The sequence below is a fragment of the Peromyscus maniculatus genome, chromosome 2 (assembly GCF_049852395.1).
Source record: "Peromyscus maniculatus bairdii isolate BWxNUB_F1_BW_parent chromosome 2, HU_Pman_BW_mat_3.1, whole genome shotgun sequence".
In the NCBI taxonomy this organism is placed as follows: Eukaryota; Metazoa; Chordata; class Mammalia; order Rodentia; family Cricetidae; genus Peromyscus; species Peromyscus maniculatus.
In genome coordinates, this window is record NC_134853.1 from 165345925 (window position 1) to 165370726 (window position 24802).

Here is a 24802-nt window from a genome sequence, read left to right on the forward strand (position 1 = left end):
CCACTCATGGCTAGAGAGGTTCCTTTTAACACAAGAGCTTAAATGTGGGGTTGGGTAAGTCCCATCTGCATGTCCTGGTTTTACTCTGAACACAGCGTACCCAGCCTAATCATTCTTCCCCAAGACTTCCTCTTTCAGGTCTCCTTTCCAGGCCAACATGGTTTTATGTGCCCTCATCCTTCTTCCAAATGCTTCTTGAACAAGACCCAGTTTGTTAATAGCACCTTCAAAACATCGTTCATTCCATGGCTCATTAATGAAACCCACCTCCGTCAGCTGTGCCCAGCCCTGTGCAGGTGCTGAAATAGACGTCGTCTCATTTGCCTGTCCATCATCCATTTGTAGGGGACATTGACAATAGACACATTAACAAACAGATACAGACACACACTGGAGTTGTCTTGTTAAATCTGGCTGGATCTCTAACTGTGGGGTGATTCTAAGCTGCACTGGGAAATACAGAAGCTAGGGTATGGCTGGAGCATGGATTATGGACTTTGGGCCATGCCTTTAATCACACCACAGAGCCCAGACCAATTTCCTGTTACCCTCTACCCAGCTTAGTCAGGAGCATGTGACCAAAACATTCACAGGCTCCTCTAGAACATCTACATCTTGGTGGGTAGGAGTGTGTGTCACCAGGGCCTCAGGAGGGGCCTGACCAGGCCTCACCACCCTTTGGTGTGCAGTTTGGTCATTCACCGAGAGAGGGCTGTCCCGATTTGAAAAAGAACAAAGCACAGACCACGTCAGCTGACTGAGACGGAGAGAGAGCGCCGGTCCTTGCTGGAGGCCCTCCTTTACAGCAGCCTGCATGGTCTGCAGCCAGGAATGGAAGAGGCTGGCAGTCCATTAGCAGTGGGTGCCGAGGAGCGTGGCTGTCAGCCATCCCACCTCAAGGGCCAGTGAGGGTGAAGTCAACAGCATGGACATGTGTTTGGGAGTGAGTCTGCATATAATTTTGAAAGACACACAAAAAAGGAAGGAAGTATCAGTCCACACAGCTGGATGTCACTTAAAAGCCGAAATGTCAACATGTTCCTTGGACCCTCGGCTCTCTCTGTTCCCAAGCTTCAGGAGCCGGTCTGAGAAGCAACTCTTCCACAGAACAGCCCCATCACAGGGTCAGAGGACCCCAGTTGTCCATCCGAGCTCTCTTGAATGTGACTCTGCTTCGGTGCATTCTTGACAAGGAACCGCTTTTCTCTTGAATGCCTCTAGTTGCAGGAAACTCACCACCCACTGGGATGTTCTGAACATACCACTTGCTCTTTCCACTCATGGCTAGATAGGTTCCTTTTAACACAAGAGCTTAAATGTGGGATTGGGTAAGTCCCATCTGCATGTCCTGGTTTTACTCTGAACACAGCGTACCAGCCCAATCATTCTTCCCCAAGACTTCCTCTTTCAGGTCTCCTTTCCAGGCCAACATGGTTTTATGTGCCCTCACCCTTCTTCCAAATGCTTCTTGGACAAGACCCAGTTTGTTAATAGCACCTTCAAAACATCGCTCCCACACTGAGAAACTGTAAAATCTCTGCTGCAGCTGTTACCCACGCAACACACACACACACACACACACACACACACACACACACACACACACACACCACACCTAGAAATGAAGTTGGCTCCCAACTATATCTTCATTCTGCACTCCATATACTGCCAAAAGTACTTCTGAAGTCCAAGCGCACATCTCTATGATATGCTTTTTTTTCTTTCTTTCTTTCTTTTTTTTTTTTCTTCGAGACAGGGTTTCACTGTGTAGTTTTGGGTCCTGTCCTGGATCTCACTCTGTAGACCAGGCTGGCCTCGAACTCACAGAGATCTTCCTAGCTCTGCCTCCCGAGTGCTGGGATTAAAGGTGTGCGCCACCACCGCCCGGTGCTGCAGGAATATATCATAAGAACTCAGCTGGTTATGGCAAAGTCACTACCTGGAGGAATCAGGGAATTCCTCCAGAGGAAGCCAAATCCCAAGGAGTTTTTGGTGTTACTTGGCTTGTTATATATCAGTTGTATTCTGTTAAGAAAATCATGTGTGCCTTCATAGTTTTCCCAAGAAGGGCTAAGAGTGTGGACTGATCACTCTCTGGACATACACATTCCAGGTATTTGGAGAACAGCCTCAGGAAAGGCTTTCTCTGGAATCAGATATCTCCCTTAGCCACTTTCAAGGACTACAGGAAACACCACCCAGGTGGGCGCACAACTTCTGAGGACTAACAATGATAACAGCCCACCTGCAAGTCTCCTGATTTAAATTCCACAAGGAGACACCGCCCAGGGGGCGCCCAACTTTCAAGGACTAACAATGATAGCAGCCCACAGGCAAGTCTCCTGACTTAAGGTAAATTCCACATGAGACACCGCCTAGGAGAGGTGGGCGCTGAGTAATAGCCTTACACAATTTAGCTCGGACCCTCCCTTTATATACTGGGACTTCCAGGGCACAAGACAGAGAAGAGAAAAGAGTATGGGAGAACTAGACAGGAAAGAACTTGCGAGGAACAAACTGAGATGGGGAAGAACTAGATTGAAGGGTTAAAAGACAGGAGCAGAGGAACGAGATGGAAGATGAGGAAGAGCCAGATGAGAGAGGAGATGGGAGAGGAGCTGATAGGGGAAAGAACTAGATATGTGAGAACCTAGAAAGGACAGAACTAGATGAAGGAATCAAGGTAGAACCTAGAGGGGACAGTAGATAAATATAGAGAAAAATTAGTCAAGAAAGGAGCTAGACATGAGAGCAGAATAGAAGCTGTGTAGAGAGAACTATCACAAAATAATAAAGTGTATGAACTAAGGAGTCTCGTGTACATAGATTCATTTCTTTTCATCAAAGATTAATTATCAGCTGGTTGTAGATTCTTCCTGGACCCTGGGAGGGGACTATCGAGGGGCTGGACCCCCATAGTCCCCGATAACCCGGCTATGACACACTCTTGATCTGTCTCACACTGACTCTTTCCATGGCCAACAAGGTGTGCAGGTTCAGGCCCAGCCTATGAAAAATGGCCAGTACAGTGGTGACCAGGCCTTCTGCCTCCCTGTTCTGGACTGTAATAGCCTTCCTGTTCACCTTGTGGATCACAGTAACCTTCACCAAGGTCATCACTGTCTTAGTCTGAGGTTAGGGTTATATCCTGGGTATGGGTTTGATTATTAACACAGAAGTAGCAGACAGTAAAACAGCATACACTTGATTCATGAATCAGCCCCTCAGCCCAGAGCAGGCCAGGCCTGAGCTTCCAAGGTCTTCTAGGTGGGTCACGGTGCAAAGGTTCAACAAAGGCATGGAAGGACAGATTTGAGCAGTGGAGGTAAACAGAGAGACCAGAGAAAGGTCACTGAGCTGGGGTAGAAATGGGTATGGGGTGGCAGGGACCAGTATGCCCCACAGGCCCCTGGTACCTGTCAACAGGAAGGGTCATCCTAAACCCTTCCAAGAGAAGTAGGGTAAATCCCAGGCCTGAAGCCCAGCACCAAGTAGCAGAGAGATGACCTTACAGCTGGTGAATGGAAGGACTAAAGGCCTAACTAAAATCCCTGACTCTGGCCCCCAAGAGACTGAGGGGTCCCCAGTGACCAACCCTACAGGCATGGGAAGAGCCTGAGATGACTGGAGTTGAATTCCCTGCTACTCATTGGGTGAGCAGAATAAATCTGACTCAAATGGTAAAGGCATGTGACCGTGCAGCCTAGAGTCATTCATAAAACCCACAGCCACATCTGCTCTCATGTCACAGGTCAACTCTTTCTCAATCACATGCCGGTATCTGGGAGACCCGAGTGTATCGCTCTGCATTTATTCATGCTCACTTGTTCTCTTGACCTGTCAAAGTAGTCTTCTAATTCCCAAGCATCCTAATTATCAGTCCTAGAAGCTCTTCCTCCGAGGCTCCTGAAAGCTTCAATTTGGGATGCCTTACTCCAGATGCTAATAACAGGTGTTGAATCTAGCTGGGCAAAGGCCCAAAGAGGGCAGGGCTCACTCGAACGTGCTGCTGAAGGGTCCCTCCCCTGCTGCTGCTGACATGCTGATCCGTCAGCTCTCCCTCGGTGCATTCAGTCTCAGGAATTTATCTAGCTACAGTGATATCCATTCCACATATCTCTGCCTCGTTCATAAGGATATATTGTCAAATGCCTAGCTGAAACGTAAACTCGCTCCATCTACTACCTGTTCCTAATCCATCAGCATGGAGACCTAGCAGAAGAAAAATAAGGAGGGGGAGATAGCGGGTAATGAGGTTAATGTGGTCTGGCCAGTTGGCTCTAAATGGTCCTGCCACCTTTTCTAAGGGCCCCTGTCCTAGGTAGGATTACTGTAGTGATGAAACACCATGACAAAGAAACTTGAGGAGGAGAGGATTTGCTTCGCTTACACTTCCACAGCACTGTCCATCATTAGAAGACAAGACAGTAACTGAAGAGGGCAGGACCTGGAGGCAGGAGCTAATGCAGAGGGGTGCTGCTTACTGGCTTGCTTCCCATGGCTTGCTCAGTCTGCTTTCTTATAGAACCCACAACTATCACCAGGGATGCCACCACCCATCATGGGCTGGGCCGCCCCACATGCTTGTCTACAGCCCAGTCCTATGGAGGCATTTTCTCCATTGAGGTTCCCTTCTTTCCAATGACTCTAGCTTGTGTCAAGCTGACACAAGGCCAGCCAACATAGCCAGCCCATCAACATTGCTCAAACAGTATCCAGATTCACTGCAGGAAATGAGGTGCTCCATTGCACTGTCCCAAAGGCCTGGAATGAGTTTCTGTTTTGGAGACAGGGTCTCACTGTGTACCCCTGGCAGGCCTTAAATTCCCAGAGACCCACCAGCCTGTCTCCCAGGTGCTGGAATTAAAAGTGTGCACCACCATGCCTGGCACTCCCTGAGACCTCTGTACATTCCCACAGTAAGAGAAGCAGGAGGAAAGTAAAGAAACACAAAGCCACTGGTGGATATTTTCTCATATTTTAATTAACAAATCTACAGGAAACCTTCATTAAATCAGAAGACATAATATAAATTATAATGGCCTGTATATAAAATGTGGCACCAAATATGGCCTCTGGGGATCATATATAAAAATAGACATTAAAATCTGTACCAGAGCATGATGTAGCAGCTGACAACAGTTCTGATGAGAGTAGCCATGTGTCAGGCCTGGACAGTGAGAGCCACTGGTCCTCCAGGTGATAGCAGTCAGCCCCAAGCAGGGGTTCTAGGTGCTTCTTTAAAGGCAGGACCCTCAAAAGCACCAAATGCCACAAACCTGGTATGCTAGGAAGAACGGGAAAGGAGTGCTCCTTTCCAAGAAGTTTGGACCCCATCCAAGTTCAGGGACCATGGCTTTCTTTTAGACAAAGCTGACTTCAGAAGAACTCTGGGAAATTTTTAAATATAGTTTTCCCAAGGAAATGACCTACTGCTAACTCAAAGTCATTTTCTGCAGGTCAAGACCCTGCACTGCCCTCCATCACAGAGTACAGCACAATGAGGATGTGACCATCTCAATGCAAGAGGCGACCTCAGTGCAGACGTCACACTTCCAAGTGAACGGCACCACTGGTCCCTTGGATGTGACCTCCCTGAAACCACCCTCTGTCTGAACGAGACAACAGAAGGGAAGGGAGAGGAGGGAACCGTATTTCATAGTTCTTTCACCAGCAGGACTTCTCACTGCTCTGGCTGAGTGGGGCCAGGACTGCTGTCCATTGGCTTCAACAGGCCCCTGCTTTGCCCATCCTGTGGTTCTGTAGATGGGGACAAGTGTCCCTGACTCATGTGTCACTGTTGCCCACAGTCTGGGGACTGGGAAATGGAAGGACAGAAATGCAGGGTAGGCAAGAGGAGTACCAGGGGAAGCAGCTGGGAGGAGACAAGGCCTATGGGCTTTAAATGCCACTACTACTTCGGGTCCCAATAATTACTGCCATCCTAGTGGATTCTACAGAGGGACACAGCCCCCCAACACGTCTTACTGAAAGCAGAGTGCTTTCCTCAGCTGCCTCAGGCTTGACTGTCTTGCTGCAGGGTGAGCTGACATTTTCCTCAACAGTGGTGATGAGAGAAAGGAGAGATGAAGGACAGAAATGTCTGAACCACCCACCACCAGGCAAAAGGCCGGGAGCCACATGGTTGTTAATGAGGGACTTTCTCTAGCAGGTAGCACATTCAGGGACAGGTGCTCCATGTTAATGGGACCTGGCACCAATTATTACCATTTGCTATGTGCCAAGGTAACAGGGCAGTACTGTGCCTCGTCACTGTGGCTCTTCTGGACACAGCTAGTTCATAAATTGTTAGGGTGTTCTGTTTAGAACAAGGGGGAGATGGGCCTTCCATCCTAACTTGGCCTGACAACACCCTCTAGTGGAGATTATAAATAATACAAGGACAGTATGTCCAATCCATCTTCGGACACTACAGTGGTTTCAGGGCTCCCCATAACAAAGGAAACAAATCACAAGCAGATTATCTTTACAAAGATAATGCTAACACATAAGGGTAGGAGTTGGCAGCCCATGATGAGCACCCACCCTGGCCAGTGACACCCCTTCTCAGTCTCTGGCTTCTGCACAGTCTAAGGAAGGGCTGTGCTGTGGTAGGAGCTGATAGCTTCCTCAGAGTCTCGGCAGACTGCCTGCTGGTGCCAGGATGATGCCAAAGACGTAGAAAAGCCCCAGCAGGAGGTTGAGCTTGGCTGTCCTCTGGGGCAGCTTGTTGAAAGCCTGGCTGCGGAACTGCCTCTCAAGGGAGAAGGCCATGGGGATGGTGAGCAGGGGCAGCGCCAGGCTGATGCTGCAGTGTGTGGCCAGGATGCTGAAGATCAGGTAGGGCAGAAAGAGTAGCGTGTTGTAGAGCACATAGGAGAAGGTGGGTCCGATGAGGATGGCCAGCGTGACAATGCCGGCTTCCTGGTCAGACTCCATGTCCCTGGTGTTGTTGGAATGGAGAATGGCCTCCGTGCTGAGGGCCAGAGGGATGGCATAGACTAGAGGGAAGATGGCCAAGGACCCCACCTGGACAGCGTAGGCGAACATCACAGCCAGTGGGCCGAAAGTGATGAGGATGATGAGGTCTCCCAGTGCCACATACTTGAATCCAATTCCTGCAGCCAGAAAAGCCAGAGAGGCAGTGTGAATCAAGGGCTAGACACAGGGGCTGTCTGGTGAGAAGCTGCGAGGGTAAGCAATCAATGGGGTACCCCAAATGAGCCAGTACAGACTCAGGTTTCTGAGCTCAACTGCCTGGTACCTGCCAAGTTTGCCTTTTAGGTTTTCTCCCCAAAACCAGTTTCTGGCACAAAGTGCCCTGAACTCCTGGTACACAGAGACAACAGGAGCCCGAGAACACATGAAAGGCTTTGGGATCCACTGCATTAGACCACAAAACTCCTCTGCCCTTCTCCAACCCTACAAGACACAATGTCCATCCTGCCTCCTTTCCCTCCTGTCCATTCTGGCTTGTTGTAGAACACACAGGAGAAGGCCGGCCCGATGAGGATGGCAATGCCGGCCTCCTGGTCAGACTCCATGTCCCTGGTGTTGCTGGAATGGAGAATGGCCTCTGTGCTAAGGGACAGAGAGATGGCAAACACCATGGCATTCACAACCATATACTTCCATACAAAGAAAGTATCACCCATATAATGGGAAAACCGTGGAAGTTATCATGCAGTGTTCTCCCTGTGGTTCCCATCAAGACCAAATCATCCCTAGAGACCATTCTGCTCCAAAGCCTGCCCATAACCCCTCCTTCCAGCCCCCTCCCTCCATCTCCAGCACCATACTACATCCCACATCCAAATCAGGGTCCTCTTTCTCTAGAATACTGTAACACCTTCCTAAGTGGTTTTTGATCTTGTAAGAACCTCCCACCCCATTCCAGTGTTCCTTTAAAACTCTGGATTTGCCCCGCCTCCCAACACACACTCAAACCCTCAACATCCCTGTGTCCTCAGAACCAGGTTCCAGCACCTGTCCTGCCACAGCTGGCTCCCAATACTTGGCACTAGGGCTGAACTGAACACAGAGTCAGAGTAACAAACACTTCAACCTGGAACTGTGGTCGGAGGTCAAGAGTTATTTCCCACTCTGGCTGGGACAGTAAAGCCATAGGCAATGGTGGGAGGTGACCAAAGAGATGGCCCAAACTAGACTGCTACAGTAGTGGGAAGGCTTTGGATCTATGATGCTGAAGGCACGGCCTCAGAGTATCCGATCACATTTAACCAGTCTAAAATGACAGATGACAATGATCTACAGGGGACCTAAAACCACAAAAACCAAGGACCAAGATCTGGCCAACTTCACCTTTACAGAAGCAGTTGTGGATCTGCTGGCAGCAAATGAGTATCCCTGGTTTTTAAAATGCAGCACCCCAACAAGGCATCATAGGCATGACTCCTCAGTTCCCCAGCACCAGGAAGCTGATTGCACACAGCCATGCTGTGTGTCGATGACTTGGTTATCTTAGGACATGTGCCAGGAGGAAGTTCTGTTGCATGAATCTTAAAGTTCTTATTAATAAAAACAAACCTGAGGCCAGTTATTGGGGTGAACACTGGAAGATCAGAGAGACAGAACAAGCCACAGCTACCTCACCTTGCCAACTTCTCAGCTTATCTTATTTCCTCAGTCTGGAAGCCTCTGTGTCCTCATATCTGAATGGCTCTCAGCTGAACTGTGCTGCTCAAAACCTAAAAGCTTAACCAGCCAAATGCTTAACCAGCCAAATGCTTAACCAGCCAAATGCTTCTAGTTTCTGGTCTTTACGCCTTATATATCTTTCTGTTTTCTGCCTCACTCCCTGGGATTAAAGGCTCACTCCCTGGAAATAAAGGCTCACTTCCTGGGATTAAAGGCATGATGAGTCACCATGCTTGGCTGTATCCTTGAACACATGGATTTCTGCCTCTGGAATGCTAGGATTAAAGGCGTGTGCTACCACTGCCTATCCTAAGTATCTAGTGGCTTTTCTCTTCTCTGACCCCAGATAAGTTTATTAAGGTACACAATATTTTGGGGAACACAATACCACCACAAAGCTCCCTGGAGAGAACACCAGCCCTGAACTAGTGAGCCCCGCGCCCTGCATACTGTAGGTGTTCAGGAAGCCTCCTCCCAGGCCAGGCCAGCACGAGGCTCCTATTTTCACTTACACTCACTGACCTACACACCATAACACGACTCTGGAAGGGGAAGAAGCAACCTCTGGCTGGATGATCCAAGACCCCTCCTTCCTTCAGCAAGCAAAACGTGCCTTGAGGCAGCTGCTTACATGGAGCCTCGAGGCCATGAATGTGCTTCCCAGACACTCAGGAATCTCTCACTCCTCTTCTGCAGGCCCTCACTTTCCACTACATGGCTGTCTGCTTATCTCTATTGCAAAAGGCATGACTTTCTTTCTTTCTCCTTTCCATCTCCCTCCTCCCAGCAGCTAGAGATTTGCAGCTTGCTTTTCCCTGTTGATCTTCTCTGACTCTAATAAAACGGTACTCAAGGCCGGGCATTGGTGGTGCACATCTTTAATCCCAGCACTCGGGAGGCAGAGCCAGGCAGATCTCTGTGAGTTCGAGGCCAGCCTGGGCTACAGAGCAAGTTCCAGGATAGGCTTCAAAGCTATACAGTGAAACTCTGTCTTGAAAAGCCAAAAGAAAAAAGAAAGAAAAGAAAACAAAAACCAAAACCTGTATTTAAGCTTCAAAACAAAGCAAAATCACAACAGAAACCTGGGTCCCCACCTTAAATAAGTCCTCTACCAAAGCCAAGCACAAACCCACTCAAGGAATGAGAAGGGTCTTACAATCTTAAGATCATGCAAGAAAATGACAGAGGCTTGGGAGAGAGCACTTTCTCAGGGTGTAAGACACAGCCATAACCCTCCTGACTCTGAGACGTGACCTGCATGCGAGTTTCTTTGTAAGCATCCCCATCCCTCCCAACACCAAGTTCTGAAGGAGATAGCACAGTGAAATACTGGGACCTTTCTTCATGTAGCAGCTAGGATTAATCTGTTAAAACCTACATTAAAGCTGGGCGGTGGTGGCACATGCCTTTAATCCCAGCACTCGGGAGGCAGGCAGATCTCTGCGAGTTCAAGGCCAGCCTGGGCTACAGAGTGAGTTCCAGGAAACGTGCAAAGGTACACAGAGAACCCTGTCTCGAAAAACCAAAAAAAAAAAAAAAAGAAAAGAAAGAAAAAGACCTATATTAAAAAGCTGACAAGGACCAGGACCAGGTGGCAGTGCATGCCTTCAATACCAGCACTTGGAAGACAGAGGCAGGAGGGTCATCAGTTTCTAGCCAACCTGGCTACACACAGAGGCTAACTCAGGGAGGAAGTTGGCAAAGGCGCAGAGCCACTGAAGTCTTGTGCTGCTGTGGGACTGTGAGCAGGACAAGTACTTCTGAAAGAGGCTGGCAGCTCTTTGTAGAATTCACCGTCACCCAGAGGAGGCCACAGCAGTTTCATTTCCAGGCATTTACTCAGGAGAAATGAAAACAAATACTCATAAAAAGACTTGAACATGAATGTTCAGTCACAACAGAAAAAACAGATACAACCCAAAGGTCCCTGAACAGGTGAGCAGAACACAGTGTGGTGTGTCCCTCAACAGATGCTGCTCACAATAAAAAGGCGCTGCCTACATGCATGACAGACAACACAGTGAGCTTCCAACATCACACTGGGCAAGAGAAGCCAGACTCCAAGCCTCACACTGAGGCCAGATGTGGCAGCCCACACCTTTAATCCCAGCCCTCGGGATGCAGAGGAGGAAGAGCTCTGTGAGTTGGAGGTCAGACTGATCTAGTGAATTCCAGACTAGCCAGCGCCATATAGACAGAGAGACCCTGTCTCAAATAAAACAAAACAAAAAATCCCCCAAAACAAACCAAAAAAAAAAAAAAAAAAAAGAGCTCATATTGCAATGAACAAAGTCCCAAGTAGTCCATATGAAATGGGTCCCTCTACATGGTGCTCCAGACCACACAGAACTAACTTAAGTAAAAGAAACTAGAAGAGTAGTTAGTTACCTGTGCATAGATGAGGATGGATGGGGCTGGTGGCAAGAGCCCGAGGAAGCAGTAGGGGGTGATGGAGATGCAGGGACTATACAGCTGTTCAAGGTTCACCAAACCAAACACACTTCACTGCAAGTCAATTCTATACCAGTAAAAGCCAATGTTAAAAGGAAACCTACAGACAGGCAGTGGTGGTACACCCCTTTAATTCCAGTACTCTGAGACAGGCAGATCTCTGAGTTCAAGGCCAGCCTTGACCTATAGAATGAGTCCCAGGACAGACAGGGCTGCACAGAGAAACTTTGTCTGGAAAGAAAAAAAAAGAAAATCTACGGAGCTGGAGAGATGGCTCAGTGGTTAGGAGCACTGGCTGCTCTTCCAGAGGACTCAGGTTCAGTTTCCAGACCCACATGGCAGCTCACAAGAGCCTGTAACTGTACTTTCTGGGGAGCCAATGCTCTTCTGACTCCGTGGGAACCTGCAGGTACCTGGTGTACATATATACATGCAGGCAAACTGCATGTGCACATAGAGCAAAAATGAACATTAAAAGGTCAGACTATGCTGAATACATGTCAGTCCTAGCTGTTCACTCCATGAGTACTTACATGTGTAGCATGTGTTATGTACATGTGTGCAGTTGTGCTCACTCACATATGTGCTGTGTCTTCTATCACACTCAACCTTTATTTTTTTAAGACTGGGTTGGGGGTCACTTGGAAGCTGAAGAGTGTTACACAGAGGGCTGCCAGCTGCCTTCCACTACCAGGGTTACTGTGGGTGAGGATCTGGCAATGGCCTGAAAGGGATGAGGGCAGATGTAAAGAGACCATTAGGAGCTTCTGTAATCCTCCAGGGAGAAGAAGGTCATGGTGGAGGCAGGACATGCAGAGAAGTGCTCAGATCTCAGACTGATTTTTAACAGAAATACAACTTGCTGATGCCCTGGGTGTCAAATACAAGAAGAGTCCAGTCAGGCACGGTAGTGCGCACCTTTAGTCCCAGCACCTGGGAGGCAGAGGCAGGTAGACCTCCGAGACCACCGTTGTACAAAGTGAGTTCCAAGACAGCCATGACTACACAGAGAAATCCTGTCTCAAAAAACAAAGCAAAACAAAAAGTCAAGAAGGGTGTCCACAGCTTTGGGTCTAAAGAGCTAGAAGGACGAAGTTATGAGTGGGCCAGGGAGGGGTGCAGCTCAGTGGTGGAGTGCCTGCCTAGCATGTGAGGAGCCCCCCCCCCACACGTTTAAAAAAAAAAAAAGGAGAAAAAATGCCATTGAGTCAAATGAGAAAATCTGTAAGTAGTACATATCCTTGGAGAAATGACCAGGAATTTGAACTGAGACCTGTTCTAGGAGTGACAATGATCTGGGTGTGGCAGGGGTGTAATTCCCAGGTAAGGCACACACTTACCAGGCTGTACCACTGAGTAGAGCCTGGCACCGTCCAGTCCCCAGCATCTATGCTCCAAAAGACATCAGATATGAGCCTGGAGTCTCCGAGCCTAGAGCTTGAGAGTCGCCAGCTTAACCAGACAGACTGGCTATAGTCACCAAAGGAGCCAAGGGAAGGAAGAGACCTTTGCACTTTTGGCCCTTCAGTCCTGAATGACTTAGCACTGCAACCAGACTCTAATTCTAACCCAGGGTCAGTTTTGTTTCCTTCAAGTCCTGGTTAAAATGTCTCTTAAATAAGGAGAATGCCATGGATTCGAGAAGAATTCCTAAAGGCTTGTGAGTTGAAGAGTTAGTCTCTGGGCTGATGGAATATTTTATCTTTAGCACCTATTTTTATTTATGTATATGTGTCTGTGTGAGTGGATGGCACACACATGCAGGTACCTGTGGAGACCAGAAGAGGAGCTGGATCCCGGAGCTGGAGTTACATGGGTGGCTGTAAGTGGCCTGACGTGGTACTGGGAGTCAAACTTGAGTCCTCTAGAAGAGCAGCAAGCGCTCTAACTGCTAAGCTGTCTCTGGACCAGTGGTAGAGTTTTCAAGGGACTGGAGCCTTAGCAGGCCTTCCAGTCACATGGGGGTACGTACTTGGAGGAGACACTGGGACCTGGATCTAACCCACTCCACTTTCTTTATTCACTCCCAGACCCAAGACAAATGGACTTCCTCAGCTACGGATTCTTTGCCCAAGACCAAAAAGCTATAGGCCAACCAACCATAACCTGAAGCCTCTAACATGCCTTTCCTCATGTTAGTCTATTAACTCAGGTATTCTGTTACAGTAATGGAGAGCTGACTAACAGGCTCTTCACCACTACCTACACTTTCTACCAGTGTCCCACAGGTTTCCCTTAGCAAACTTTTTAACTTTTTTTTTTTCTTTTGAAAGAGAACCTTACTATGTAGCTCAGGCTATCCGTGCGTGCGTGCGTGCGTGCGTGCGTGCGTGCGTGCGTGTGTGTGTGTGATGAATCTTCCCACTCAGTCTAGTGGTACAGGTATTACAGGTGTGGACCACCATACTCAGCCTCCATCAAAATTTTGTGCTCCTTTGTTTTTGAGACAAGGTCTCACCTGGAATTCATTCTGTAGACCAGACTGGCTTCGAATTCACAGAGATCTGCCTACCTCTGCCTCAAACTTTTTTAATTGCCCTAAATTTACAACTGGCTGCTGGGCAACTACAGTCTCTTGATTTTCTTTCCATTCCTTCAGGCTCCTTCATATGGTCCTCATTTTCCCCTCCTCTTAGGCTAGAAGGCTCCAGGGCCCAGAACTTGTCCTCTGTGCTTTTTACCAACACTCCCTCTGATGTTCTCACCAACTCTACAACTTTATCTATGAGCCAGTGGCTCCCAAATACCTGTCTCTCTAGCTCAGGCCTCCTTTACATTAACTACCCTCCTCACATCTCCACTTGGAGCTCTGACATTAAGATGTCCAAAGTAGCTGGGCAGTAGTGGCACACGCTTTTAATCCGAGCACTCGGGAGGCAGAGGCAGGTGGATCTCTGTGAGTTTGAGGACAGCCTGGTCTACAAAGTGAGTTCCAAGACAGGCTCCAAAGCTACACAGAGAAACCCTGTCTCAAAAACAAACAAACAAACAAAAACAATATCCAAAGTTTACCTCCTGACTTCCCTCCAAAAACCTATTCTATATTGTAGCCTTGCCTTTCTCCTATCTGGCATGATGATATCAACTGTACCCTCCTGTGGCTCAGGCCAAACCTGAGTCAAACTTAATTATGTGGCATCTCTACCTAAGATCTAATCCACCGGCAAACAGTATCTACCTCTAAAGTCTATTCAGAACCTGCCTCACCTCCCTGCGGCCACCACCTTGATGTGAGCCCCCAGACATCTTGCCTGAACTGCTCGAGGGCCTCTGACTTGGTCTTCCTTCTTTCATCCTTGCCCACCCTACTTCTCCACCCCCAATACCACGGCCAGAGGCTCTTTCAAGCCATGACATCATCACACTGCTGTTCAAAGCAATGGCCCCTGCACTTTGAAGTCCAGAGGCCTGAAGGGAGCGTCTGCCTGTGCAGTCTGCAAGCCTCCCACCCCTCCCCAGACACACTCCTCCTCCTCCACCTCCCTGATCTCCAGTCCCTCATGCACACAGTGGACTTCTCCCTCCAAATCACCAGCACTTTGGTACTCGCTGTCCCCCATACCTACAGTTCTACTCCCAGACGTCCACGTGGCAACTCCACCATGTCTCGCTGCCTTCAAACCTAGCTCAGGAGTTACCTCCTTGGTGAGACCCATGCCAACCAAACTACTTAAGCCAGTCATCAGTGTCCCCTCCGCTGCCCTGTCCCCATAGCACTCACCACACCTCCTACACCCGGTTATGTACTGCACTGCACTTCAGTTAATGATGGACCAGGTACACAACGGTCCCAAAAGAGTAAAAGGGAAGATGACAAAATAAATAATTAAATGTCTACGTTAATAGTTTGCATAGTTATTACTATGCTGTCTTATTACATGTGAAACTTCTTCTATTTTGAGTGTGTGCACATGTGTAACAGAGGTGTGAAGACAACTTTTGGAAGCTGGTTCTCTCCTACCTTGTGGGTCCTGCAGATCAAACTCAAGTCATCAGGCCTGGTGGAAGGTGCCTTTATCCACTCAGCCATTGCCAGCCCACATTATGCTGTTTTGTTTTTAAATTTATATGTGTGTGTTTATCTGTGTGTACGTGTGCTGACTCTGACTGAGGTCCTAAGAAGGTGTTGGAGCCCCTGGAGCTGGAGTGTGTGGGTAAGGGGCCCAACATGGGTGCTGGGAACTGAACATGGGTCCTCTGCAAGAACAATAAGAGATCTTTTCCTTTTCTTTCCTTCAGCCAAGTTTCCTGCATTTGGGGAAATTACAGGGGTCAGCTCAGTACATTTGGAGTGCAATGGATAAGACTTGTTCTAGGAGGGCTACTTTGTGATCATGGTATTTCCCCTACCAGGTAAGTATTAAGGTTTATTTATTTAGCCAGGTGGTGGTGGCACACACCTTTAATCCCAGCACTCCAGAGGCAGAGGCAGGCGGATCTCTGTGATCTCAAGGCCAATCTGGTCTACAGAGCGAGTTCCAGGACAGTCAGGGCTGTTACACAGAGAAATCCTGTCTTGAAAGAACAAAACAAAACAAAAAAAGGTTTATTTACGTATCTTATGTATATGAGTGCTCTGTCTGAATATATATATGCCTGCACTCCAGAAGAGGACAGGTCCCATTATAGATAGTTGTGAGATATCATGTGGTTGGTGGGAATTGAACTCAAGATCTCTAGAAGAACAGCCAGTACTCTTAACCACAGAGTCATCTCTCCAGCCCCCAAAGTAAGAGATCTTAAAGGCTAAGCCATGTCTCCAGCAATGAGTAATGTTCATAACCCACTACCAACCTGGGTCTTCACAACTTAGTTTTCCAAGTATCCATGGCACACACACATTTTGGATTTCCAGTCAAGTGGCCTAATTCAGTAAGGCGTCTTTGACACTTCTACAATTCCTACGTAAAGTAGCAGTTTCCAGTCCAAGCAATTGGGACCTTAGAGCAGGAAGCAGGACAATTCTTACCTCCTGTGTAGAGGAAGGAGCCGGAAAGGCCTCCAAAGTAGATGAGGGCCAAATGCTCCAGTTTCAGGGTAGACAGGTAGTACAGGCAGGCAGCACAGACACAGCCCAAGGTGTAGAGGAAGACTCCAAATCGCACAACATCCCGGGGCTCCAAGATTCGGTCCACCAGAGTCCTGTCATCACTCTTTTTGTGGTCAATGCCCTTGGAAAAGTCATAGTAAGTGTTGACCAAATTGCCGGCCCCGTGCACAGCCAGCACAGCCACGGCACAACCCACCAAGAGCCTGGGATCCAGGGCACCCTGGGATCTGTAGGCCAAGGCACTGCCCAGGGCCACGGGGGTGAGCGAGGCACTGAAGCTCCAGGGCCTCAGGGCCAACACATAGGAGGCGCACTTCTGTCTCCAGGAACGCTGGGGAAGCCTGTCCTGCCCAGCCCAGTCGTTCCCCAGTGGGTCCCTGTCCTCAACCCTGGTCGTCTCTCCTGCCTGGATATTAATCCTCTCCCCCGGGGCCTGCAACGCAGCCATGGAAGAAGCTACACGTGGCTAAAGTGAATTCTAAAAGTGAGCTCCTCACGGGGACAGCCCCAGGACGAAGAGAGGCGGGGCAGCCTGGCCTGACCTTCCTTTGGTTCCGCCCCGGGGCAGGGTTTGGGCGGCGATAAAAACAGGCGACAGCAGAGAGCAGGCCATGCACCCACCCTCACGGGGCCGGCGGCACTGCCCCGACCGCCTGTCACCCGAGCGAGGCCTGTGGGATTCCCTTTCCCGGACCACAACTCAACAACCCGCCACAGGCGGCAGCCTCCAGCGGGCCGCCGCCGCCGCCATCTTGTGCATCGTCCTCAAGAGGCCGGCCCGGAAACCGAGGCCCGGGGCGGGCAGGGCCGGGAGGAGGCCGGCGAGGGGTGTGGCCGGCGAGGGCGTGGTCAAAGACCAGAGCCCGGGTTCACCAAATAAGCTAAAGGCAGAGTCACTGGGAAAGATCCATTTAGCACCTCAAGGATTTCAGGGCGCATCGCTTACTGAATGAAATAAGACCCATTGTTAAGGGGATGGTTACACCAACCAATCCTACCTTGAAAATACTGTGTGCAAGCTGAGCCTGGTGGTGCGTCTCTGATCTTAGAACTTGGAAAATGATGGCAGGAAGAAAGTTCAAGGACATCCCTTATTATATAGTGAGTTCTAGGCCAACCCAAGCTGCATGAGAGCCTGTCTTAAAGAAGAACAAAGGAGAAAGGAAAGGGGGAGAGGAAAGGGAGGAAAAGGATCAAACAGAAGGGAAGGAGAGAAAGAAAAGAAGAAAAAGTGTTCATAAACAGAGAGCCAGGAAAAGAAAAATATGATGCAATGTTATGGAATATATAGGTATAGCTGTAAGAAAAAAGAACTAGGAAATTTTCTGTGTACTAAGATGCAAAGACCTACAAGATACACTGGGTTTTTCGTTTGTTTCTTTGTTTGGAAACAGGGCCCAGGGCTGGAGAGATAGTTCAGTGGTTAAGCACAGTGGCTGACCTTACTGAGGACCTGGGTTCAATTCCCAGCGCCCAGAAGGTTGCTTACAACCACCTCTAAATACAGTTCCAGGGGATCTGGTGTCCTCTTCTGGCTTCTAAGGTACCAGGCACAAACATGGTGTTCATACATGCAGGAAGATCACAGTAGATATACACTCAGACAAAACACCCAGTCAATATAAAATCCAATAATAAAAAAACAGGGGCCTATGTAGCCCAGGCTGTCCTGAAACTGGCAAGGTAGACCATAAGGACCCTGAAATTCTGATCCAAACTTAAGCTTTCTCCAATGCCCTGAATGCTGAGAACACTCACCCACACACTTGGTTTTAGGTGGTGCCAAGGATTATGCACACTAGGTAGATAATCTACCATCTGAGCTACATCCCAATCCTACAGTTTGCAGGCTGTTGTGAGCTATCAGATATGGGCACTGAACCCGAGTCCTCTGAAAGAGCAGCAAGTGCTCAACCAATGAGCCATCTCTCCACTCCTTATTTCAAATTTTACATTTTAAATTAATGTTATTATTCTTTTTCAAACATTTATTTATGGGGGTGGTGCCTAGGTGCTAGGTCAGAGGATAACTTGCAGTGTTAGGGTATCTCCATCCACTGTGTGGGTTCTGGGGTTTTAACTCAGGTCTTCAGGTCTGGTGGTGGTAAGCGCCTTTAACCCAAGACCATCTTGCTGGCCCTCTCTTACTTTTTAACACAGCATCAAATGTAGCCTGGAACTCAAGATCCCCTGCTTCAATTGTCCAAGTGCCAGGATTACAGGTGCGTAAGAATTTGTAAATAAGGTAAAGGCTCCCAATTAGTTAAGACATGTTTTTAAATTATAAAACATTGATACACTTCTTATATATTAAATTGGAGAAATGTCAAATACACACACACACACACACACACACACACACACACACACACACACACTGACAGGGTTGAGGACCTGTCTGACTCCATCTTGAAGGCAGGAGCCCTTCCTTATGCTGTATTGTTAAAATTAAGTTTCCATTCATTGTAAGAGCTGAGTTGCTGTTTTTAGTCTGTTTCCTGGAGGCTGACCTGCCCCAACCCATGATCTTGACTTGTTTTTGAGAATACCCAGACCCTCCCTAACCACTCTCACTAATTACATGGAGACCACATTGCTGCGGGCCGCAGGAATATCATAAGAACTCAGCTGGTTATGGCAAAGTCACTACTTGGAGGAATCAGGGAATTCCTCCAGAGGAAGCCAAATCCCAAAGAGTTTTTGGTGTTACTTGGCTTGTTATATATCAGCTGTATTCTGTTATGAAAATCATGTGTGCCTTCATAGATTTCCCAATTGACTTTTCCCTAAGAAAGGCTAACAGTGTGGACTGATCACTCTCTGGACATACACATTCCAGGTATTTGGAGAACTGCCTCAGGAAAGGCTTTCTCTGGAATCAGATATCTCTCTTGGGTACTTTCAAGGACTAGCAGTAATAACAGTCCACATGCAAGTCTCCTGACTTAAGGTACATTCCACAAGGAGACACTACCTAGGTCAGGTGGACGCTAAGTAGTAGCTTTACACAATTCAGTTCGGACCCTCCTTTCTTACAGCCTTACCAACTTTGTAGACCGCTAACTCCTTACCTAACCACTTCTAGAAATATTTAGATAACTTTCTGTGCTGACAGCTATACTCAGCCAGAACCCCAGTTCAAGCCTCCCTGTAATTATCATCATTGGCAGCATCCGGCCAGGTCCATCTCCAGATGGAGGAAAGTACTTTATCAGAGATACCTCTGTACTCTTTAAGAACAGTCTTAAGCATCCGGGCTACCTGTTTGAGAAGGCCTGGCGGATGTGCCAATTAAGCCTTACTTCCTCCTTTCCCAAACCTTACCTCTAGTTCCAGATCTCCCTTTAACTATCACCAGAGGCATCTAGCTGTACACAGGTTGCCTAGCGACTGAGCACACTTTCCTCCACCCTGCAGAAAAAACGGCAGATAGCTTGGACAGATAGGAGCTACAGGAAAAAAGAAGACAGTTTTATTTTCTCCCATTGACCTAGCAACTTATAGATTCTTAACACTTTCTACCAACCACGTTTAAGATTATAGTTGAGCACATAAGAGCTCTCTTCTTAGATATTACCTGAATTTAGCCTTTAGTTAATTCATTTCCCCATTGGTCACTTCCCTTTGGGGTTGCAAGTGATAATTAACGGTTATTGCCTCCCTGTGTGATTCTTATCACCCCTCCATTTGACCCTGGAAGCCTGGCTTTGCACTGCTAAGGGATTACTGCTTGTAAGTGTATATATACCAGGACTCCCAGGGCACGACAGGAGAGAGAAGAGAAAAGAGAATGGAAGAGCTAGATGGGTAAGAACTTGAGAGGAACGAACCGAGACGGGGAAGAACTAGGTTGAAGGGCTAGAAGAGAGGACTAGAGGAACGAGATGGAAGATGAGGAAGAGCCAGATGAGAGAGAAGGAGACGGGAGAGGAGCTGATAGGGGAAAGAACTAGATAGATGAGAACCTAGAAGGGACAGAACTAGATGAAGGAATTAAGATAGAACCTAGAAGGGACAGTAGATAAATATAGAGAAATCAGACAAGGAAAGAGCTAAATATGAGAGCAGAATAGAAGCTGTGTAGAGAGAACTATCACAATAATAAAGTGTATGAACTAGGAGTTTCGTGTACATAGATTCATTTCTTTTCATCAGAGATTAACTATCAGCTGGTTGTAGATTCTTCCGGGACCCTGGGAGGGGACTATCGAGGGGCTGGACCCCCATAGTCCACGATACCACATGGTGTTTTTTGAGACTTTTCTGTATTTCCTTATTGCCCCATTGTCTTTCTTCTGTATGAAAGCTTATTTTTTCATAAAAAGAGTTCTTTTTGTTATACAATTAATTTGTAGTAAATTATTTTGGTCTAAAGAAAGTATGTCTTCCAAGGGCAGTGGTGTCCTGTAGTGATATATTTGTAATCTAAGAAATAACCTTACCTGAAAATCAGAGGACAGAGCCAGCTACAGAGTTAGCCATAGAGGTCAGGCAGTGGTGGAACACACCTTTAATCCTAGCACTCAGGAGGCAGAGGCAGAAATCCATCTGGATTTCTGTGAGTTCAAGGCCACACTGGGCTACACGAGATTAATCCAATAAAAGAGAAACAGAGCCAGTTAGTGGTGGCACACACTTTTAATTCCAGTACTTGGGATCACACACTTTTCATCCCAGCACTAGAAAGTTTGAGACAGGAAGTGATATGGCTGGGCAGAGAAAGGAATATTAGGCAGGAAGAGACAGGAACTCATGCTCTTTCAGGCTGAAGAGTTGGTGAGGTAAGAGATGGTGGCTGTGGCTTGCTCTGCTTCTCTGATCTTTCAGCTTTCACCCTGATACCTGGCTCTGAGTTTTTATTAAGACCAATTAGGATTCGTGCAAGTGTCCCATGCCTTTAATCCCAGCTCTTGGAGGGTATAAGGGCAGGGGGATCTCTGTGAGTTCAAGGCCAGCCTGGTCTACAAAGCAAGTTCCAGGACAGCCAGGACTATTACACAGAATAACCCTGTCTTGAAAAACCAACAAAAAAGAAAATGAAAGAAGAATGTCTTTCACAAATCTCATTACATTTTAGTTGGGATTTCCTCAACTTATTTATTTATTTATTTATTTTGTTTATTTTTGGTGGTTTTTCCAAGACAAGGTTCCTCTGTGTAACAGCCTTGGCTATCCTGAAAGACATAGACCACTACACTCAGTGGCATGTCTCCCATTTAATACCTAAGAAATGTATCAACATCTTATAAGGAGTACTTGCTGTAGTATAACTTGTACTTTGGATTTTTTTTTTTTAATTTAAAAATGTAACTTTAATGCCGGGCGGTGGTGGCGCACGCCTTTAATCCCAGCACTCGGGAGGCAGAGCCAGGCGGATCTCTGTGAGTTCAAGGCCAGCCTGGGCTACCAAGTGAGCTCCAGGAAAGGCGCAAAGCTACGCAGAGAAACCCTGTCTCGAAAAACAAACAAACAAACAAACAAAAGTAACTTTAAAATCTAATTGGGAGGGGCTGGAGAGATGGCTCAGAGGTTAAGAGCACTGGCTGCTCTTCCAGAGGTCCTGAGTTCAATTCTCAGCAACTACATGGTGGCTCACAACCATCTATAATGAGGTCTGGTGCCCTCTTCTGGCCTGCAGGTGTATATGCAGACAGAAAACTGTATACATAATAAATAAATAAATCTTAAAAAAAATCTATTTGGGAACCCTTACCTTATTAACAAATATTTATCTGCATTATCATTAATAACTTCAAATGTTCCTCTTAATATTAATGCATTTTAATATTTTATTCAAATTCTTAATTCAAACTATTTCGAAATTTTCTTTCTTTTCTTTTTTGTTTTTTTTTCGAGACAGGGTTTCTCTGTGTAGCTTTGCGCCTTTCCTGGGACTCACTTGGTAGCCCAGGCTGGCCTCGAACTCACAGAGATCCGCCTGGCTCTGCCTCCTGAGTGCTGGGATTAAAGGCGTGCGCCACGCCTGGCAGAAATTTTCAATGTTTATCACAACACCGGTATTAAAAATAAAGATTATGCTGGGCGGTGGTGGAGCATGCCTTTAATCCCAGCACTTGGGAGACAGAGGCAGGCTCCAAAGTTACACAGAGAAACCCTGCCTCGAAAAACAAAAACAAAAACAAAATTATTTTTATATATTGGTGTTTGCCTGCGTGTACGTCTACGCATCACGTGCGCGCCCGACGCTGGCAGAGCCCAGCATAGGGCATCTCATCCCCTGGTAGTGGATTACAAGGAATTGTGTGTGAGCCATCTGAGTGCAGGTTCCCTGGAAGGGCAGCCAATGCTCTAACCACTCAGGCTTCTCTCTAGCCTAGACCTCGAATTCCTGATCCTCCAACCTCCACCTCCAGAGTGTTGGGATTACAGGCGTGCCCTTTATGTGGTGCTGGGGATTTAATCCATGACTTTCATGCATGTTGGGCAAGTACTCAACTGTTATCAACTGAGCTACATCTACAGCTGGCATCTACAGTTCCTGCTATGGGCCTGTTTGAAAGCTGCTTTTTTTCTTTTTTCTTTTTGGTTTTTTGGAGACAGGGTTTCTCTGTGTAGCTTTCCGCCTTTCCTGGATCTCGCTCTGTAAACCAGGCTGTCCTCGAACTCACAAAGATCCGCCTGCCTCTGCCTCCCCAGTGCTGGGATTAAAGGCGTGCACCACCACCGCCCGGCCTAAAATAGCTTCTTGGTGATCGTCTCTCGAGAATGACCTCACAAGTAAGGCAATCTGGGGCAGTGAGAATAACTAATAACTTCCAAATGCATATTAGATTTTTACAAATTCCAAATGCACGAGTCCCTCCGTAATACGATTCCCAAGACAATATGTCTTCTACAGTAATTCGATGGCGTCAGACACTCAGCCCCTTCTCAGCATCACGTCAGGCGCGGTCCCTAACCTCTGCCCAGGTAGTCCTCTAGGTCCACGCAGTTTCTAGACCCGGGACCCACACGGTCACAATTCATACCGAGGGGAATCGTAGTAGCGACGTACCGGATGTGTGCGTGGAAGTGACCAAAATCAACTCACAACGGATTGGTTCTCCGGAATATTCCTAGGCTTCTTTCGCCTGCCACTGGCCCCGTGTTTTGTCTATTTGAACAATCCCCGCCCCGCCAGAAGCCGGTCCCGAAACTACACTTTTTCATGATTATTGGTGAATGTTCCTGCCCATCTCTGTTCTCGGCCAGCTGATTGGTTGTTGGGCTTGAGAGCCCGCCCTCTCCTCCCGGGCCCAGAGGACAGCGGGGAAGGCGGGTGGTGGGGCTGGGGGCCTGAAGCGGCGGTACCGGCTCAGGCGGCAGCAGCTGAGGCGGTGGCCGAAGCCGCGCGGTGAGTCTGGGGCCTGGAGCCGAGCACTTGCGGCCGGCGGGATGTCCAGACTCACGGCCAGTCTGGGTCGTGCTGGGGGAGGCCCGGGAAGCCGCCCGTCTGGACCATGCAGCGTCTCCACACCAATCTCGCGACCAGGGCGGCCCGCACCGCGCCCTCGGGGAGACCCCCAGGTTGGCGGGTCTGCTCCAGGCCTGCGTGGCGCCTCTAGGTCTCTTGCCCGGTCTCAGTCACCCCTCCAGAACCACTTACAGACGGTGGAGCCTGCCCCCGGGAGCTCCAGCCCCCTACACCGGGGTCAGCCCCCTACCCCGCACCGTGGAGACCTGTCGGGGACTCAGACCTCTGAGCTGAGCTGGGTTCCACCCTCCGAGCTCACGCAGTCTCTCCCTCTCCGGTGTCCTCAACTTCACGTTTCAACCTTTCAACTTGAACTCCTCTAAGGCATGACCAAAACCTTTGGGATATGTGACTCCAAGTAGTTACTTTGAATCCAGCCTGGGGCAGTTGGCTTGTAGGTAAACCCTATGGTGACGCTCTAGTTACTTGTGTGAGAATAGAAATTTCGTGTCGGCCTCCTTCCAGCAGCAGCCTCGTGTGTGGACACACTCAGTAGTGGTTTCTTCTCCCTCAAAGGGTCTGGTTCCTTTTACAGTATCTTTCATCTCAGCAGTGTAGTATTTGAAAGTTTTTCAAAACCATTTGTTCCCTGGATTTGTTTCCCCATCTCCTAGATCATGACCTTGAACTTCTGATCCTCCTGCGTCCACCTCTGAATGCTTGGGCTTAAAAGTGCGCGGCATCCTGCTTTGGTTATGAGGTGCTGGGGATTAAGCCCAGGGCTCTATGCATAATTAGGCTGTGTCTCACGAACTCATTCAAAACCAAGATGTTTCAGGAGTTGAGTTTTTTGTTTCTTAGTATAATCTGGCAGGATGGGTGTCTGTCACTTCCGTGGCATTGTGGGCTAGCCCCCTTTTTGCGGCCACTTTCTTGCGGTCCCCCTGGATCGTAAACTCGTTGGGGGAAACAAACAGCACATAAGTGAGGAATGAGTGTTCTCTTGTAGCTCACAATTGTAGTAAGTTGCCCCTTCCGATCAGGGCGGGTTTGTTTTAGACCTGCCTTCCTAACCCAATGAATGCCTATCCCTCAAATGAAATGGTGTAGATATCCTTTCCTATGCTTTAAATCATGTCTACATTGCTTTTAAAATCAAATGCAACATAAATGGTTGTTACACTGTATCATACAGCAAATAATGATATGAAAAGGAAACCTGTATGTGT

The 24802-nt window shown here is 48.0% G+C and overlaps 2 protein-coding genes across 4 annotated transcripts in view; one reads left to right on the forward strand and one right to left on the reverse strand.

The window, feature by feature from the left end:
* Window positions 1–4964: 4964 nt before the first annotated feature.
* On the reverse strand, window positions 4965–16758 carry Ubiad1 (UbiA prenyltransferase domain containing 1). 3 transcript variants are annotated; one of them, XR_013049466.1, is made up of 3 exons: window positions 16079–16758; window positions 15510–15620; window positions 6987–7118 (listed from the first exon to the last, which is right to left on the reverse strand). XR_013049466.1 is itself a non-coding variant. In XM_076565652.1 (3 exons), exons 1-2 carry the CDS (start codon window positions 16605–16607, stop codon window positions 15512–15514), a joined length of 642 nt encoding a protein of 213 aa, XP_076421767.1. In that variant the 5' UTR covers window positions 16608–16758; the 3' UTR covers window positions 6987–7118; window positions 15510–15511. The 3 variants fall into 3 exon arrangements, 2 of the variants coding, with proteins under 2 accessions (XP_006975303.1, XP_076421767.1); XM_076565652.1 differs by having other exon boundaries at window positions 15510–15624; XM_006975241.4 differs by lacking the exon at window positions 15510–15620 and having other exon boundaries at window positions 4965–7118.
* Window positions 16759–23385: 6627 nt separating this feature from the next.
* Mtor (mechanistic target of rapamycin kinase) overlaps window positions 23386–24802 on the forward strand; it is a 113891-nt gene continuing 112474 nt past the window's right edge. Inside the window, exon 1 of the mRNA XM_006975240.3 lies at window positions 23386–23513. The gene's annotated coding sequence lies outside the window, so the exon portion shown is untranslated. The remainder of the gene's footprint in view (window positions 23514–24802) is intronic.

Coding starts and splice junctions, on each gene's coding strand:
- Ubiad1 (XM_006975241.4), bottom strand. CDS start 16,607: ATGGCTGCGTTGCAGGCCCCGGGGGAGAGGATTAATATCCAGGCAGGA. Junction 7,119..16,078: donor CTCCTTCCTCTACACAGGAG/GTAAGAATTGTC, acceptor TTCTGGCTGCAG/GAATTGGATTCAAGTATGTG.